This window comes from Drosophila mauritiana, chromosome X (genome assembly GCF_004382145.1).
Source record: "Drosophila mauritiana strain mau12 chromosome X, ASM438214v1, whole genome shotgun sequence".
Lineage (NCBI taxonomy): Eukaryota > Metazoa > Arthropoda > Insecta > Diptera > Drosophilidae > Drosophila > Drosophila mauritiana.
This window is the reverse complement of record NC_046672.1, coordinates 8,160,687-8,177,596: the sequence shown is the minus strand read 5'-3', so window position 1 is coordinate 8,177,596 and position 16,910 is coordinate 8,160,687. Positions and strand designations below refer to the sequence as shown.

At 42.2% G+C, this 16,910-nt stretch overlaps 1 protein-coding gene and 1 pseudogene across 3 annotated transcripts; one reads left to right on the top strand and one right to left on the bottom strand.

The window, feature by feature from the left end:
• The first annotated feature begins 537 nt into the window (after positions 1–537).
• On the top strand, positions 538–1,127 carry LOC117147116 (annotated as a pseudogene).
• A 7,624-nt stretch (positions 1,128–8,751) lies between these two features.
• Positions 8,752–12,449, bottom strand: LOC117148348. 3 transcript variants are annotated; one of them, XM_033315684.1, is made up of 5 exons: positions 11,953–12,449; positions 10,665–11,870; positions 9,804–10,606; positions 9,384–9,747; positions 8,752–9,283 (listed from the first exon to the last, which is right to left on the bottom strand). In XM_033315684.1, exons 1-5 carry the CDS (start codon positions 12,077–12,079, stop codon positions 8,889–8,891), a joined length of 2,895 nt encoding a protein of 964 aa, XP_033171575.1. In that variant the 5' UTR covers positions 12,080–12,449; the 3' UTR covers positions 8,752–8,888. The 3 variants fall into 3 exon arrangements, with proteins under 3 accessions (XP_033171575.1, XP_033171576.1, XP_033171577.1); XM_033315685.1 differs by having other exon boundaries at positions 9,192–9,313; positions 11,953–12,448; XM_033315686.1 differs by lacking the exon at positions 8,752–9,283 and having other exon boundaries at positions 9,487–9,747; positions 9,800–10,606.
• Between the last annotated feature and the right edge of the window lie 4,461 nt (positions 12,450–16,910).

Sequence of the window (16,910 nt, the reverse complement as noted above, 5' to 3'; positions counted from 1 at the left end):
CAGTTATTTTTAAATGACAACAGAATATGGTTTGCATGACGATTAGGACTGAACGTGGTAGGTCGCCTCAACATGGCGTTCGATTGTGTTGTAAGCAGTGTTGTAAAGCAGCGGTTTGCAGCACTGGTCAGAATGGATACCGGTTTTTTGTTGTTGTTATTTTACATCTTATTTATTAGTTAATTAAAAAGTGCAATATTACTTCCTTCTTGACTTAATTTTTCGTAGTAATTTACCTAAGATATATAAATATATATTTTTGGCAATTTTTGATTACGTGTCGTTTATTATTGTAATGAATTTTACAAATTGAATAAGACTCATGACTTAACTATTAGTTAATGCACATTTACTTTTTAGCTACTCAACTCAGCTAGTTTTTAACGTTAGCAGCACTGGCTACAGCGGTTGTACAGGGTGATTAATGCAATATCGATGTAAACAAAATCATTTGTTGATTGGCTTTTGTAATATTTTGTAAAATGATATTAAAATGTAAGTGCATATTAACTAAAATCTATTGCAATATATATTTAAATGGCTGAATTTAAGGACAAAGTCGAGAATTTGCCGCACTCGAAGGAGTCACAAACTTCTCAAGGAAACCGAAATGAAGGGTTTGCGGATGAAGAATATCAATTTGAAAGTAGCAACGATTTGGAAACGGAAACAGATGCAAAAGTCGACACCGGAGGAGAAGAGAATTCAAACCATGAGACTAAAGTACATCAGCCGGAGGGAAAGTCCACCGAGGATGAGCGATTCCAATGCCACGTCCAGAATGAGCCCATCGACTAAGATCTCTCAGAGGAAGAAGACTACTGCGAACTCGCTTCGATCAATCAGATCGATGAGCACATTAAGACTGAGGACATAGAAGAGAATGTCCTCGTTGAGATGCAGGATTCACACGACGGAGAATTTATATATATATATAAAGATAGATATTTATTTTATAAAAGGAAATTAAGGAACAACAAGGGCATATCTATAAAGATGTATTTTGATTTGCGTTGTAATGATCAATTTGATAGTATTGTATTAGTTTTTGTTATGTTACTGCACTTGTTAGCAGAAAAGTGATTTCAAATACTTAAAGTAGAAGTGTAACTTATATGTAACTTATGTTATGTAACTTCTTTCTGTGAAACAAGTTCGTAATGATGTATATTTAAGTGAACTAATAAAGTATTATGTTTGAACTCGTATTCAAACGACTATTGTAGCTACCTAACTCGGTTTAACTCGGGGATAACTGAGTGCAACTGCTGCTGCAATTAAAGTTCTTCACCGCACAGCCAATTGTTTATGGCGATAATTAAAACGAATCCATGGATATCCGCTGTCTTTGTCCGCTGCAAGCTGCCTAATGCGAATTTGAAGTAGGCCAACATACAACATACATATGTTGTAGTGTCTTGTCTGCACTAAATAAAATGCAACTTTTCGCCGGATTATGCGCATGTGAGTTGAACACGAAATGACTTTTTTCAGCCATTTCGCTGTGGCAACTGTTTCTGCGTGTGCACTGCGAGAAATCCATGCAAGTTTGTTACCCAGCTAAATTGGGCTTTATTTTTAAGGCAAGAGCCTGGAAATTGGCATCTGTTTTTGGTTTTTAACTTATTGAATATTTTTCTAACTTCAAGTGCACCATTTCCGTTTGCAGTGCATGTGTTTGCCTGCAGCTTTTCACTTTATTCATGCATAAACTTGCCTGAGAAAGTTTTCGCGTGGCAAAAAGTTGCCACGGGATTTGCTTGGCTGTGTGGAAAACCCTACCGAAAAACCCATGCTCACCCCTGTCCCCTTTGGAAAATCTCCCCAACCTTTTGGACACATGCAAATAACATATCGATGCAGCTTTTTCAAATAAACCGCCCCCTTGCACCGCTCTTCATGCGCTGCCACGCCCCTTTTTGTGGCCGCCGCCTGTCGCCTGTTGTCCCAGAGGGGATTTAGGCGCATTGCCGGAACGTGCTGCTGCACATGCATCAATTTGGGCGCCACCGCAGCCTCCGATTTCCCAGGCCCCCCTCCCCCTCCTCCACCCACCAAAAACCAAAAAAGGGAATTCTCCACCCAAAATCACCTTATAGCCACCCATTAACCCTTTTAGCTTCACTTTAACGCACTTTAACCCATTGATAACTTAGCTTTTAGCTACTTTATTTACGTGACGAATGCCTAAATTTATTTATTTTTATCTGTTTTTTTTAGATTTATGCACATTAACACTACAAATGCCCAGCATCTTAAACAATTAAAACGTGGTGTTAAAGTAAAAATAAAATATTCGCAAAATTAGTGTGCGGGCTTGATAAATCATAAGTGGAAAACCATGTTGCCCTGCATTTGATTTCTGTTGATTAAAAAGCCGCAAAATTAAATTTTATACCATAAATCATTGGCCGTTTCACCCCCCTCCCTTCCACCGCTCCCTACACCATAATTTATATAAATTTTGTTTGCATTTCAGCCTGCAAATAATTGCAAAATGCGGGTCAACACGAGAATTTCACATATTTTCTTCAACTTATTTATCAAGTTTTACATTTCATTTATTTGTTTTTCAATTTAGCTGTATTTATTTCGCTTTAATGTCGGTTTTAATTCAAAACTTAATCGAATTTTTGCTGTTTTTATTACATAAATAAATAAATTACTTTTTAATGCAATTTAAATTATTATTTTACCCTTGCAACTTTTGATTGACCGTTTTTGCCCAGAAAAAAAAAATAATAAAACGTAATATTATTTAGCTTACGCTTTAACTTTTGCGTACGCAACATGCGTACATAAACATAAATTTTGCCAAAATTATTTATTTATTTTAATTTTTATGCATTTTTGCGCGCTACCCCATGGCTTTGATTACATAAATTGCGTATACGCAGTGTGTGTGCATGTGTGTGTGTGTGTGTGCCAAAGGGCAGGTGGTGTTTTGTGGCCTCTCTTAGGTGTAACATGTGTGCCAAGGTGCTGGAAAAAAAAAAGAAAACGAGAGCCGGGAAAATATTATAAAAAATGGGCTAAAAAAGAGAACCGAGCGACTCAAGGCCAAAACACTTGACTAGAACGAGATGGCGCCACAGACAGTCAGACATGAATGGGCGTCGGTTGGGGTTGGGGTTGCGGGGGCGTGGCAGGTGTGCGTGTGAACCACCGAGAGGTGCAAAGTAGTTGCCACTTAAAAGGCGCAAAAAAAAAAGAAATATATGTATAAAAAAACTTCAAACAAACAGCAGCCAAAAAGCTTTGAAGGGTTTTCCCTCTCACTTTTTCTCATTTTTTACCCTGCAGCTGTTACCGCTTTTCTTCTTCTTCATCGACGGGGGGCGTGCAGCGCGGGCGGGGGCGTGGCAGGCGGTTAGACATGAGCTGGGTTTCAGTAAATCCGCTCAGATCGACCTGCCAGAAATGCCAGTATGCAAAAATGCAAAAATGCAAAAATGCAAGTCCCCGCAAGATCCGCATTAAAAAAAAATGTTTTAAAAATCTGCGGTAAAAATTATATATATTTAACAGTGGTTTCTATCCATTACATACCTAAAAATTTTCAAACAGCCAAATTACTTTATGTTTTGCACAGCTTGTAAACTAAACTAACGAGCCATATTACTGTTCTGTCGATTTTCGGAAATTAAAATTTTGTTAATTTTTTTTGGTATTTTTGTAATCAAATTTCATTAAATTTGGAAAAAAATAGAATAATTTTTTATGAACGCAGTTATGTTCCAAATTTTATTACAAGCCCAATGAGATATAACATTCCGTATTTGGACAATTATTTTTTATGTTATGGCCAAAAAACTGATTATTTTATGACGAAAATTCAAAATTTGGACTTTACAAAAATGGACAAAAATTCAATGCGAATTTTTAACATAACTTTGCTAAAAATTGTCATATTGATGAAAGAGTAGCTGTTTTGAGTAGCTAATTACCAGTGCTAACGATCCCTGATGGATTTAGAAAAAATAATTTTTGGACACATTTTTGCATTTTTTGTAACATCAAAATTTGCAATAAAATGGCAAAAAAATAAATTTCCCAAATTTAAATGCAAATCGATTGGGATTTAAAGAACAAACTCAACGAGGTATGACATTCCATATTTGGGCCATTATTTCCAATGTTATGATTAGAAAACTGATCGATTAGATAATTTATTGGATCAATTTAAGAGGTAACAACATATTCGATTCCCTTTCAATTGGCCTCCACTTTCCATTTGTTTTTTACCTGTTGTGTGGCAGTGATTTAAAAGATTTTAAATATTTAATGACATCTGGTTGATTCGCTGGCTGTTATTTATTATTAAAGAATTCAGCTAAAAGCTTAATGTTCATCCATTCATATTTAATTATTTTTTTAATTTTGCTGTTCTTGCTGGCTTTTATTTATTTTTTCCCCGCACCGCAATGCTAAATATATAAATTTTTTTCGGTTGCACTTTTCATGCCTTTGAACTAAATTTCTCTCCCTTTCGCTCGTCCTTTCTCTTTCACTTTCTCCGCGTGTGCGTGTGTGTGCGCGTGTGAATGTGTGTCTGCCCACATTGTTGTTGCTGGTGCTTCTGTGGCTGCTGCTCTGCCATCATTGCCACCCAAATCATCATCCCCTTCGCCATCGTCATCATCATCATCATCATCGCCGTCGCGGGCGCCTGGCAACCCTGACCTGAATTTAACTCTAAAATTTGTGTGAGCTCTCTGGTATTTCACTTTTCCACATTTTTTCGCCTTTATTTCTGTGCAGCAAATCAGTAAGCGCGCGTGTGAGTGTTAATTTAATATTTGTTTGTGCAAAGTACAAAAAAAGGAAGATGGGAATAAAACCAAGGGATACAACACAACAACAAAAAACGAGAAAAAGAGTTAATCCACATTTTTCAAGTTAGTTGCACTTTGTAAGCACGGAAAGGTGCAAAGCATGCAGAAGGAATTTAATTTGGAAAAAGCAACAATATATTGCAGTAATGCGTACGCTTAAAAGGATTTCTAAGGAATATAAATTACTCATGAACTTGTTATTTTATTATATGCCCAAATGCAATCTCCTCAAACTCATAAACACTTGCTAACAAACCAAGTCATCTCAAAGGTGCGTAAAAGTATGCAACACTTTCATTTTGAGCCAAAAGTAGTTTTAGATTTGGCCACATTTTCATTTTGAGCCAAAAACTGTTTCGATTTCGATTAAAAACACCCAATAACTTCTGAAACCAATAACTTCAGAAAGCAATAACTCCTGCAACCAATAACTTCTGAGACCAAAGTCACACGTACCTACTCATCCAAATCGTTCCCTCGATCCGAAGCTACCAAATGCAAGCGCCAAAGTAACCCCCTGTTAACCAGTTGATGCAGTGGTTCATTAATAAGTGACCAAGCGGTGTCATAAGCAGTTCATTAATTAGGGACATGAAACAACCTGGAAAGCAAACAAGCCGGCATCCTTTTTGGCCAGGACTTCTCCTCCTCCTCCCAGGACTCCCTGCTCGAATCTGTCACGAAAATTCGCCCACATGGCGTAGGAAGAAGAGCTTAAACACAGCTCGAATGGCCAGCTACTGGCATTTATGCTTTGTGCCATTTGCGCCCACCCATATTCCTAGAGGTTCTCCCTGAGTATTTTCCATGGGTCTTGGTCCAACCAGTTTCCGTTGGCAGTGGCAGTTCCATAGTTCCATACTGCCATACTTCCATTCCCTTGTCAGGTATTTCAGCTTGTTGTTTGCTGCAGTTATGTGTTTAACTGCCACACACACACACACCCCCCTAGAACCTCCCCGCACCCTTCAATCCCTCGACTGGTGGTAAAGGGCCATGTCAACTGGCATACGAAACCAATTTCCTTTTTATGGCAAATGAAATGAAAATTTGAAATGACCACAAAACCGAAGGGAGCAGGGAAAACTCTGCGAGATGCAGGCAAAAGAAGGGAAGATAGTTCACTTGGAAAAATAAAAGTATTTCATTCAAATAATATTCAGAAAATTGAGCCAACTTGTGCTGCAATCAAAGCAAAAAAAAAACAAAAATTATTATTATTTTTTTTTTTCTAGTTTATAAAAATTGAGACAATAAATTGATTTAATTGCAGTGTAGAGGGGATGCAAAGGGAATTCCCCAGGAGGTGAAAGGCATATCTGCACAGGAAATGGGCACTCGGACATGATGCGACATTGTGCTGGAATGCCACTCGCTCGCTCGTCTAACTGCCCACTGAAAACAAGTATGTATATGTGCATATATCCTTGGGAATCCTGCGATCCTGCGCTGGCCACCGACACATTAACGGATGAAAAGTGGCCGAAACAACTGAATTAGCCATGCACCGGCAGCTCAAGGAGTTCCAGGATACAGAATCCAGCATCCAGCATCTCCTGCTCCATCTGCATTTTCGGGCCAAATGGTTATGGCCATGTACTATGTATATGCCACGCTGAGCATCCAAACATCTGCTGCCGCTCCTCCAAGTCCCTCCACCTATATATATATTTTTTTTTTTTGGGTCAACCAAGCAATCTACCCGCAGCGGCTTTGCGGTGGATTTATTTTATTGCCAGAAATGAGACACCAACACGAAAAAGCATCGGAAATGAGCTGAGTTCAAGTAAACGACGCTGTTTTCACACTCATAAAACGAAATTAAATCTAATCAAATGGAAACATATGTTTTATAGCTCTAAATAGCTGAGTTGCAACTAAAATATAATTTAATATATATTAAATGATTGCGGTATATAAAATAAATATATTAAATATAATTAAAATTAATAAACATTATTCCGCTATATTGTAAATAAGTACTTTGATGCATTGTTTAAGCTTTACTCCTTTTATTTGCATTTTTTAAATGAATAAGGATACTAATTAGAGGGTACAATTTAGTTGAGAGACACAAACGCACGAATTGGGATATGTTGCGGTTGTCCCAGCCAAGTTGCCTTTTTGTGTGCGGTTCTCGCCTTAATCCTTTCGCCTCCCAACTGCATAACCTAACTAACCCAACCAATCGAGCTCCTTGTTTTCGTTTCGTCCTTTTTGGCCGTCTTGTGATCCTGGAAAGCGGTGCGCAGCTCATCAAACGCCATACATATGCGCATTTCATTTGATTTGATTTAATTTTATTGCCTTTTATGTACATTGCTGCTTGGCTGCCTCTTTGTTTCCAAAAAGGAGGAAAAAGAAACAATTACAAAAAAAAAAAAAAAAATAGAGACAAAAACAAAGGGAAAAGCGAAACGGATGTGCCACTTTGAGTTCGAATTAATTATACGCTTTATTTGCAGGGTAAAATTATATAATAGATTCGCTGATATGAATGTAACATGCATAAAGAAGATAGCGTTTCCGACCTTCTCCCACTAGGTGGCGCTGCTGTCTTAACAGAAAGGCGAGTAACGGGTATCTGGTAGTCGAGGTGCTCAACTGCAGCGTTCTTCCTGCTTTAATTTGATTTTTATTTATTTATGCCAATGGAAATTGGTTTTTGTTTTGATTCAAGCCAGTCAGGCGAGCCAATTTACAAAAGTCCAAGGCAAAATGTAGTGGAAATGCGTACGCTTTATTTGGAATTGAAACCAATTCCACAATCAATTAGGCCAAAAGCTCAAGTCAATTGAAAAAAGCCATAGTATTGGAATATAATTTAATGATTAAAACTCAGTTTATCAGAGATTCAAGCTGCATTCCTTTGGTTTGTTGTCCTTTGCTCAAGTAAAACACACAATGAAATGTACATATGTAAGTCTTCAAGCTGCTTTTCTTTGGGTTTTTGCATACCCTTTGTACAACTGTCAATCTATTTTAGCCAAGTCAGTCAGCCAGTTAGCCTGGTTCAAATGTTCAACTGCTTTTGTCCCGGCCACTGAGCCTATTTGTCTGCCACTGTTTTTTCGGGTTTTTTTTTCTTTATTTTTCGGTTTCTCTAGATCCTCGAAGAAGCGGAGCTGAGTCCGTTTATATGGCCAGTCATGTGGCACGCATCATCATTTATCAAAGAACGCGGCAACAATTCGCAGGGCTGACAACAAGCCAAAAAAACATCCTCCAATCTTTCGTAACGAAAGACACCCAACTTGTCCCACCCACAAAAGTCGTCGCCGTTTTCTTGTCGCTACTATTTTTACCCACTCCCTGGCAATTTTGTATTTGTTTTTTTTTTCTGGCTATTCGGTCTCCTGCGTTTCCTTGGATGCTTTATTGTTGTTGTCGACGCTTATCTGCCGTTTGACATTGATGTGCCGGGAGTACAGTGGTCGAAATGCAGTACACTTTATTTTCTACCACAACAAAAAAAAAACAGTTGAATTAAGTAGATTTATATGTTCGCTGCCTTAAAATAGACCACACTGCGTATGAGCAATATTCTACAGAGCATATAAATAAAATAATGCAAGTGGAATAGTTAACATATCTTCAATTGATTTAAGTATTCAATTATTTTAGCCCACTTGGTTCCCTATGCAAGTGGTTTCACTGTACGCGGCGCTTGTTGGACCTGTCATGTAACGGTTAAATCTGCATGAAAAATTAATGCTGTGTTGTTGATACGGGAAAAGTGGAGAGGGAAGGTGGTCGCCGTATTGCGTATGTATGTATGTTTGTACATTTATCTGTCTTTGCTTATTGTTGTTGTGTCGAAATTAGCATCTCCAACAGCTTGCGGTACTATTCCACCCACAGATTTACAGCTAACCACTTACATATGCACACTTGGTTTACCCTTGCATTTGCTGTTTTTAAAGACATTGATTTCGTGAGATTTTATTGTACTGTTAAGTTGACATTGGATTTATCTCTGTCTGGCTCATGGGTGGGAACAATTTGCGAGAGTAGTAAGTGAGCACGGGCGGCATAACGGGACACAGTGAACACTCAGTAGCTGGGACGCCATGGGGGATATGGACAGTGAAACTGGCGCCGCTGCTGCGTCGACTGCGACGCCGACGGCGACTGCGACTGCAACTGCAACTGCGACAGCGGCTCGTCTGCGTCGCGTCGCTGCAGCAGCGCTGCCGCTGCGCGGTTAACCGTTTCGCGCCGATAGCCAAGCAGCGAGTTACCGTTACGCGATTGCTGCTGCTGTTGAGCTGCCACCGTCAGCGTTTCCTTTGCCGCTCTCCGAACTGCTCCACCAACTCCAACTCCCCTTCCCCCTCCTCCACCAAAAATCGCAGCTCCATTGCCCCTTTTCGTTGTTGTTTTTGCCGTTAACACTATATGCTGCGCAGTCCGCTTCGCTGTTAGCGGTGCTGCTGTTGCAGTAGCAGCTGTAAAGAGTTAACATGATTTTTTTTTAACTAAAAGAAATACAAAATATTAAAGGAAATTACCAAAATCCAAAAACTGTACCCTCTTAATGCGGCTTACCTGCTGTCTTCATCTGTGATCTATTTAATCCCTTCGTTTTCAGAACCAATCCACTAGATTTCGGCTTGGCTGTCAACGATGAATGAGTTCCAGATCCCGCTTTGGATGTCAGCTGATCGCCCAACGGGGAAGCCTTGCCTCCCGAACTGGCTGCACTGCGTCTGACCAACGTTCGAACATTGGTTCGATTAGAGGTAGATTGTTGTATCGAGCCCTGGTGGCTCTGCAGCTTGGCGGTTTGTTTGGACCCCTCGATGGCAGTCGGACTTATGGGGGACTCCTGCAGATGCTGCGCCTGCTGTTGGAGGATCTCCGCCTTGCGTATCTGCTGCTGGGTGCGGAAGGCACGCTTGTAGGCCGAAACCTGTCAAGGATCATGGGATATCTCTGAGATATATGTGAGTTGGACGCATTACCTACCTGCGAGGCACTCGCCACCAGCAGCTGATTGGCTCCCTTGACCTGGGCTGGAGTTCTGTCCTCCCGCTTCTGGTTCGCCTTCCTTTCCGGCTTCTTCCCGAGCTTTGGATGCGACTGCGATTTCTTGGAAACATTAGCCGCAGTCACATCGTCATCTTTGGCCGGCTGCAGGAAAGATCGATGGCTGGAGCGGCTCACCTGGTTGCTGGTCACCTTGGTCACTCGCGGCTTGTCCTGCAGACTCTCAAGCAGCTGCTTCTTTTTGACCTTTTCCTTAGCCTTCTCCTTGACCGTGTCCTTGACCTCGAGGGGACTGAGTGGCAGATCCTCGCGCTTATGTTCATCCACCTTGGTTGCAGACTGGTTCTGCAGACTCTGTTGCTGCAGGTGGACGCGACGCACGGGTGCCAAGGTGGCTCTATTGGGCTCATCTTGAACTGAAGCCGCTTGCGAGTTTGCTTGCGAAGTGTCGTGGGAAGTGGAACCGGAATTGGAATTGGCTTTACCATGCTCCGAATTCACTGTTGTCGATTCCAAATTATCTTCTTTGGCTTTTCCCTCAATCGAGCGTAATTTTGTCGCTGATCCCGATGGGATTGCCCAACTTTGACTACTGGCATTTGCGTTACCCACCGAAGCGTTGTCTGATTTTGCTACATTTGACATCGAACCCTTGCCGCATGGGCTACTTGATCTGGGGTACTTGGGCCAATCTTCACCTGGATTAACATCCCAATCGCCTGATGTGTCTTCCGAACTCTTTGCATATCCAAAATCGTGTACCGACCTTCTACCTAATTCCTCTGCATAAACATACATATATAATTATTATGATATGATTGTATCCTCCAGTTTACTCACCTTCATATCTACCCAAAGAATTATCCCAAGTGATTGTCGAGTTGCTGGGCCTGAAACTAGTCCGCGAGCTGCTGTCCAGGCTGGATCCCCGGGTGGCTCCATCGAAGCCCCGTGGACCGAGTGGAGTGGCGGGTCGCGCTATGGATTCGAGGGATTCCCTCAGCTGAACGGCTCCGGACTCCAGGCTTCGGCTCCTCTGGCGATAGTTGGCGTGCAGGACATTGTGGAAGCTAAGCTGGCGCGGCTGTTGTCTCACCTCCATGCGTCGCGTGGTGGCGTTGCTTCTGGTGGTATTGGTAGTGCCATTGATTGACCTATCCGAGCTCTTCTCAATACGGCTCCGTGGCGAATCACGAATGCTGGTATTGATGGGTCTCTGCTGGCTCCGATTGAAGGCATAAGTGGCCACGGGTCCGTCGGCGAACTGGATGTACTCGAACTGCTTGATGCGATCGCCCAACGTCTGGAAGCGGTGGCGCATCTCCGACGGCTGTTGTCCGTTTATGGCGGTGGTGCTGCCATCTCTGGTCGCCCCACTGCCTAGTGGACCGAGTCCTGACCGCTTTCGTCCACCGTCCAGCTTGCTCAGCACCGAAATGCGACGCTTGAGGGCGGCATCCACCGGCATCAGGGAGTCGCCATCGCTCCGCGGCATTTGGATGCCCTGCGCCAGTGAGCTCTTCGCCATGGCCGCTATGTGGTGTTGCCTGCTCGGCGGCATCATTGCTACGGATCCCAAAACGGATGCGGATGGACGGGATGGCATGCTCATGGAACGGCCACTGAACATGCCCATGTCCACCAGATGGGACTCCTCTTTGGAGTCCCTGCTTTTGCGCATCGAGCGGCTCTGGCGCTCCCGCTTCGCTTTGTTTTTGCGCAAGGATCCGACCAGGAACTCGGTGCGGGATGACTCGCTACTGCGCCCGCTGGAGCAGCTCGAACTGGCGACCCTACGCACGGAACTCTGGCCGTAAACGGAGGCGTAAGGACGAGCCGCCGTAAAGGACATGGAGCGCGAACGATTCGCCTGCATCATCGAGTACAGAAATTGGCCGGAATTGCTATTGCTGGCCGCCGACGCCTGATCCGCCTGCATGATGTGGCTGCGCGGATAGATATCGCTCGCACTGGGCTTCGCCTCCGCCCGCTTGATCCGGCGCAAAGGACCAGCGTTCTCGCTCCGGAAACGTGGGTGTCGGTTGTCTACAAATCGATGTTAGAAGTTAGTAAATATATATTATGTTGTTTACTCTTAGAATTTCCTTAGTTATAACTGTAAACTTACGTGAACTGTGGCCGCGCTCGTAATAGGATCTAACGGCACTTTCGTACAACTCGCTAGTGTTGCGCAAAAACCAGGGTTGCATTCGGGTATTCACTTTGATCAAGCGATTTAACTGGTCGGGTTTCATCGTAACGCCGGATGGTTTTTCGCAATGTTCGAATTTGGCGAATGGCCCAGGTATAATGTGGCCTATATTTACTGGTTTGGCTTCTATCTATTGGCTTGTACTTGAACAATTTTGCTTTCAAAATGCACGGAATCGGAGTTAATGTTTGAATTTTTATTTGCCTGTTGCTCAGACCACTTTTGAATTGCTTGAGAATTTAATGCTCTTAAAACTAATGGCTTGGCGAAAACGGGCGAAAAGTAATCGAAAACGTAACTAACTGCGCTGTACTAAAACATGCCGGTGCGTGAAAATGGATAAGTCTGTCTGTATTTTGAAAAAAAAAAAATCACACGCACGAAACTCAAGTAACGTCAACGTTAAAGCCGAGTAAAAAGAAATCTTACATCTATTTCGATTTTGACACAACAATCGGGGTCTGCCCAGTTTGTTCAATGTATCAATATATACTTATATATATATATAATATAGAATGAGCTAGAAACCAATAATCGTTGGTTAGTCAATATGAAGTCAGGCTATCTTTAATCCAAGGAAATCCTCTGTTAACCAATGATCTTTGGTTAGTCAAGCAATCTTTAATCCAAGAATTTCCTCAGTGAATGAACACCATCACCCAGCTTAATGTAACCCCTGGGTGGCTCAGTTTGCGGATTTCGCGTGTCCGAAACGAACGAAACGCGTAACTTAGTTGTATAATTATGTGTGTTTCAATCAAATTAGCCCACACCGGTCATACATAATGCACTCCCATGCTCACTCATTCGTTAGTCAACGCTGCTAATCCGAGTCAACCACTCCAGCCCGCCGGGTTGCCAGCGCCGTGGACCCACGAAAAGGCAGCCATTTGACATTGATTTATCAGTGGCTGTCAAAGTGCCGTCATCCGCCACCCCAGTTTTCCAGCCCGCTTTTCCACCCCCGGAAGCCCCACTTCGTCCACTGGGCGTGGTCAAGGTAAAAATGTAATAATTAGCCGCAGTGATGTGATGATGTTCGGGGTCACCACTTCGCAGCACTCCCCCTCGTTAGCCTTGGTATCGCATCTCTGGCCCAACGTGGTTTCCTCGATTTTGAGCTTGGCCAGCAGCAATTTGTCAAAGTTTGGCCTGAAAAATGAATGCTGGTCGTCCTGTTTGTGCACTCGAAGAAATTACGCAGTGAAAGTCATTAAGAAATAAGCTTAAACTTTTGTTAAATGGGGCTACAAAAAAGGTTTAAAACCATTTTCAATTACACACAGTCTTAACAATTTTATGATTATAATAAGTTATTAAACATTTTAAATGTATTAGCATATTTTTAATTATATTCCTGATATTTAAGTGCATATTTTAGTGATTCATAGCTAGTTTTGTACAGATTTGTGTTTATTAACTGACATTCTCTGATTTCAGATAGCCAGCTTTTTGGCGAGTGCTTCTCCACGCTCAGGTGGATGGAGTGGTGCTAGTGGTTCACCCGGTCGAGTGCGTGCACGGTGGCTCGACGGGCTTGGGAATGAGTCCGTCGGTTGACCAGACCAGTCCATTGATGATGTTGTTTGCTTGTTTGTTATCGACGCCCCACCGCATCGCCAATATCCCGATGGGCGGACCGCTGGCGAAAAGTGCGCCGAATGCATAAAAACGAGGAGGAGCTGGAAAACCAGAGCCGGACCCGGAGACCAGGAGACCCGGACCCGGACCCGGATACAAATCCGGAGCAGCTGCAGCGGATCCCTGGCTAAATGCATGTGCATGTGCGCACGAATGCAAAAATTGATTTTAATTCAATTACAGTGCGTAATTTATGCATTGCCAAAAGCGACCACAAGCCCTAGTAAAACGCCCTCGGGTGTTTCGCCTTTTTTCGTTTTTTTTTTATTTGCGTATTTCGGTGTTCGTTTCCATTTTGGATTTTGAGTTGCGCAGCTGGCGAATATGAACGACTTTCAGCATACCTCTTGATAAAATAATAAAAATATTATGTATATTTATTTTATTGATTAGCTTAATTACCAACAAATATTATATACATATCTTTAATGACTTAAGTTTGCAAAGTATTTCCGCACTGCTCACAAACTTCACTTGGTTGTCTGTAAAAGTTTCGACTGACTTAGGTTAATTAATTGACGCATTGCTGCTTTTTCGCCCCTTTTCTCTCACTTTTTATTGTTTGGTTTCTTATTTTTTTCACGCCACCTTTGACCTTACTAATTGCAGCTTAGAGGAACACGCACACAGTCGCAAAGAAAAATGAAAGCAGTAAAAAATTCGAGTGCAAAACTTTCGCCGGGGCCCAAAAAAAAAAAAATAAAAAATATGCTGAAAGCTAAAAAGGGGGGACCCTTCTCTTTTGTCAGTTTTTTTGCTTTCTCCGCCTCTAAGCTGCCACATTAGCAAGTGAGGTGCAAAGTTTACGAGTGTCCTTTTTCACTTCTTCTCTTGTTCTTGTTCCTGTTCGTGTCCTTACGTTCAGGCGTCTTGCTCAGGCCATTCGACTACCCTGTAAATTTCTATCATTCGCTTTTTTGCATACTTTTCAAAATTCAATTGGTAAATTCTTGATTGGATTTTTCCAAGCGCATAAGTATATTACATTGTATATATGCTTTGCAGTGCCATTCTACCGCTTTTCCTGCTTTTACAGGGTACTTTCCACTTCCATACACTTCCCTCTCCCGCCGCTTCGCTTAAAGTCAGCTTTGCTTCAGTTAAGTCTGCTTATGTCTGCAGTTGGTTCGTTGTTTCTTTATTTTTTTTATTTTTTTTATGTTTATTGCTGTTGCCGCTGATGTTGTTTGTTATGATTTTGAGTGGATGCGATGATGGGAGCCCAGCCCCCCCCCCACGTTTCCTTTGACAGGTGAGTGCCTTCGGAAGAGGTGACAAAAACAGGATGCGAATGGTCCGATGTCCTTCCTTGTGCAGTGGCCTCATTAAAATTGACATTCATTGCATTTGGGCAATTAGACTAATTGACTTTTAACCAGTTCGCGGCACATGTGACCCAACTTAACCCACTGCCCCCACCACCCGCTCTTTTCACCCCACAGATGCATTTTGCATGGCTTGGCGCAATTGTGGGCGATTGCATAATTGGGGGCGTGGTCGGGCAATTTAGGTTGCTGCAGGTGCCCAGTTTATGCAGCACAAGAATAATCTATAAAATATCGGCGTACTTAATCGTTAATCGATGGAAATGCACACTGCTTAACGTCAATTTTGTGCCAATTATGCGGAGCTTATTGGGTTATTGCTGCAAAATAGTTCAATTTGGTATAAAATAAATCTATAAAATATTTACAAAATTAAAACAATAATAAAGGATATATTATGGGAGTTAAAAAGAAAGTAGGTAAGGCTGGAAATTTCCTTGAGATTATTATAAAAATTAAAAAAAGCAGCATGAACTTTTATATTTTTTCTTCTTCTTAATTTCACTTCCTTTGTGTAATTTTTTTTTATTAATTTCTCTAATGCAAGTCCAGCCATCCGTGTGCAAAAAGTGTCTGGGGAAAGAGCAATCGATGGGATTACAGGAAAGTGAAAACTGTGATAAGGATCAATCAACTGAATCCTGCGGTCCACAAGCTCTGCTCCTCCTCCTGGCTCCTTAAGCTGGACGAGATTCTGGCCCAGGGCTTGTCAAGGAACTGACAAAAGAGCCAGTGAGCGCGGCGAACAAAAAACCGCACAGGAATGTGGGAAAAGCTGTGAAAAGCGGCGATGGAGCGGGGAAAAACTGGTGGAGCTGCTGCTGCTGCAACGCGGAATGGCTGCGAAATGGAGATGAATGATGTGCGGGGGATTTGGAAACAGTTGCCACATGGCGTTAGTCAAGCTCAGGGATGCAAGTCAACTGCGCTTAGCACTGCACTCACTTTGGCCAAAGCGGGTGGGGAAAATCCAAACCCAAGCCCATCCATTGCCCGGAAAAACGCCCGGCAACAACACAGTCCATCTGGCTCCGCACTGCAGTCGCTCATTCATTCATTTGCCCAGTCAGGCATTCATTCATTTCCTTGATTATGTTTCTTATCAATGATAAATGAATATGAACGTAGCGAGCACTCAAAACTGCTCCAAACTGGCTGGCAAAGTGAAAGTAAAACCAGCAGGGGATGCCTCTTGGCTTTTTCCCACTGAACTGCAAACGAGATTTAGTTCGACTTAAGCGATTTGCCAGATCTCCTTTTTAAGCGAATTTAACATTTTTCAAATATTTTTAGATATAAATATAACTTATATGTAGTCACATATATGCTTAAGCAATATAATTTAGCTGTTAATTTAATTTTTTGAACATCATTTCTTTCTGGTAAAAAGCAAAGCACTTGGAACACTTTGAATGCGCTAAAATACTTGTTATATATCGATATGCCACACCAGGAGGCACCACCTACACACATTGCAAATCCCAGAGTTCGCTGAGGCGAAAGCCAAAAGGGAAAACGAAAGTCAAGCGCAGTCCAGGACCAAAGGAAACCCAACTGCTCCTGATGCGGCTGCACATCGGAGCATTCAACCAGCCAGCCAGCCAGCCACATGGCCCTTCCACTCGTTCCACCCCAGGATCCTTTAGCCAGGATACCCGCATCCCGATCCCGACCAGACTAGACCAGACCAGACCAAGCCAGGGAATGCGCAACCAGAGCCAATCCAAATCACTTCGCACTGAAAGGATGAACGGACTTCTGCATTTTGGATACTTTCCATTAATATCTTCTGGGCATTTGCACTAGGTTTTCAATTGTAAAATAATATTTAGTATAATATAGAAAAATAATTACTTATATAGACTTATATTCCTTAGCTTGATTAAATGGTTTTAATGGTAAAAACTA

Coding starts and splice junctions, on each gene's coding strand:
- LOC117148348 (XM_033315684.1), bottom strand. CDS start 12,079: ATGAAACCCGACCAGTTAAATCGCTTGATCAAAGTGAATACCCGAATG. Junction 10,607..10,664: donor TTCTTTGGGTAGATATGAAG/GTGAGTAAACTG, acceptor ATGTTTATGCAG/AGGAATTAGGTAGAAGGTCG. Junction 9,284..9,383: donor ATCACAGATGAAGACAGCAG/GTAAGCCGCATT, acceptor AACTCTTTACAG/CTGCTACTGCAACAGCAGCA.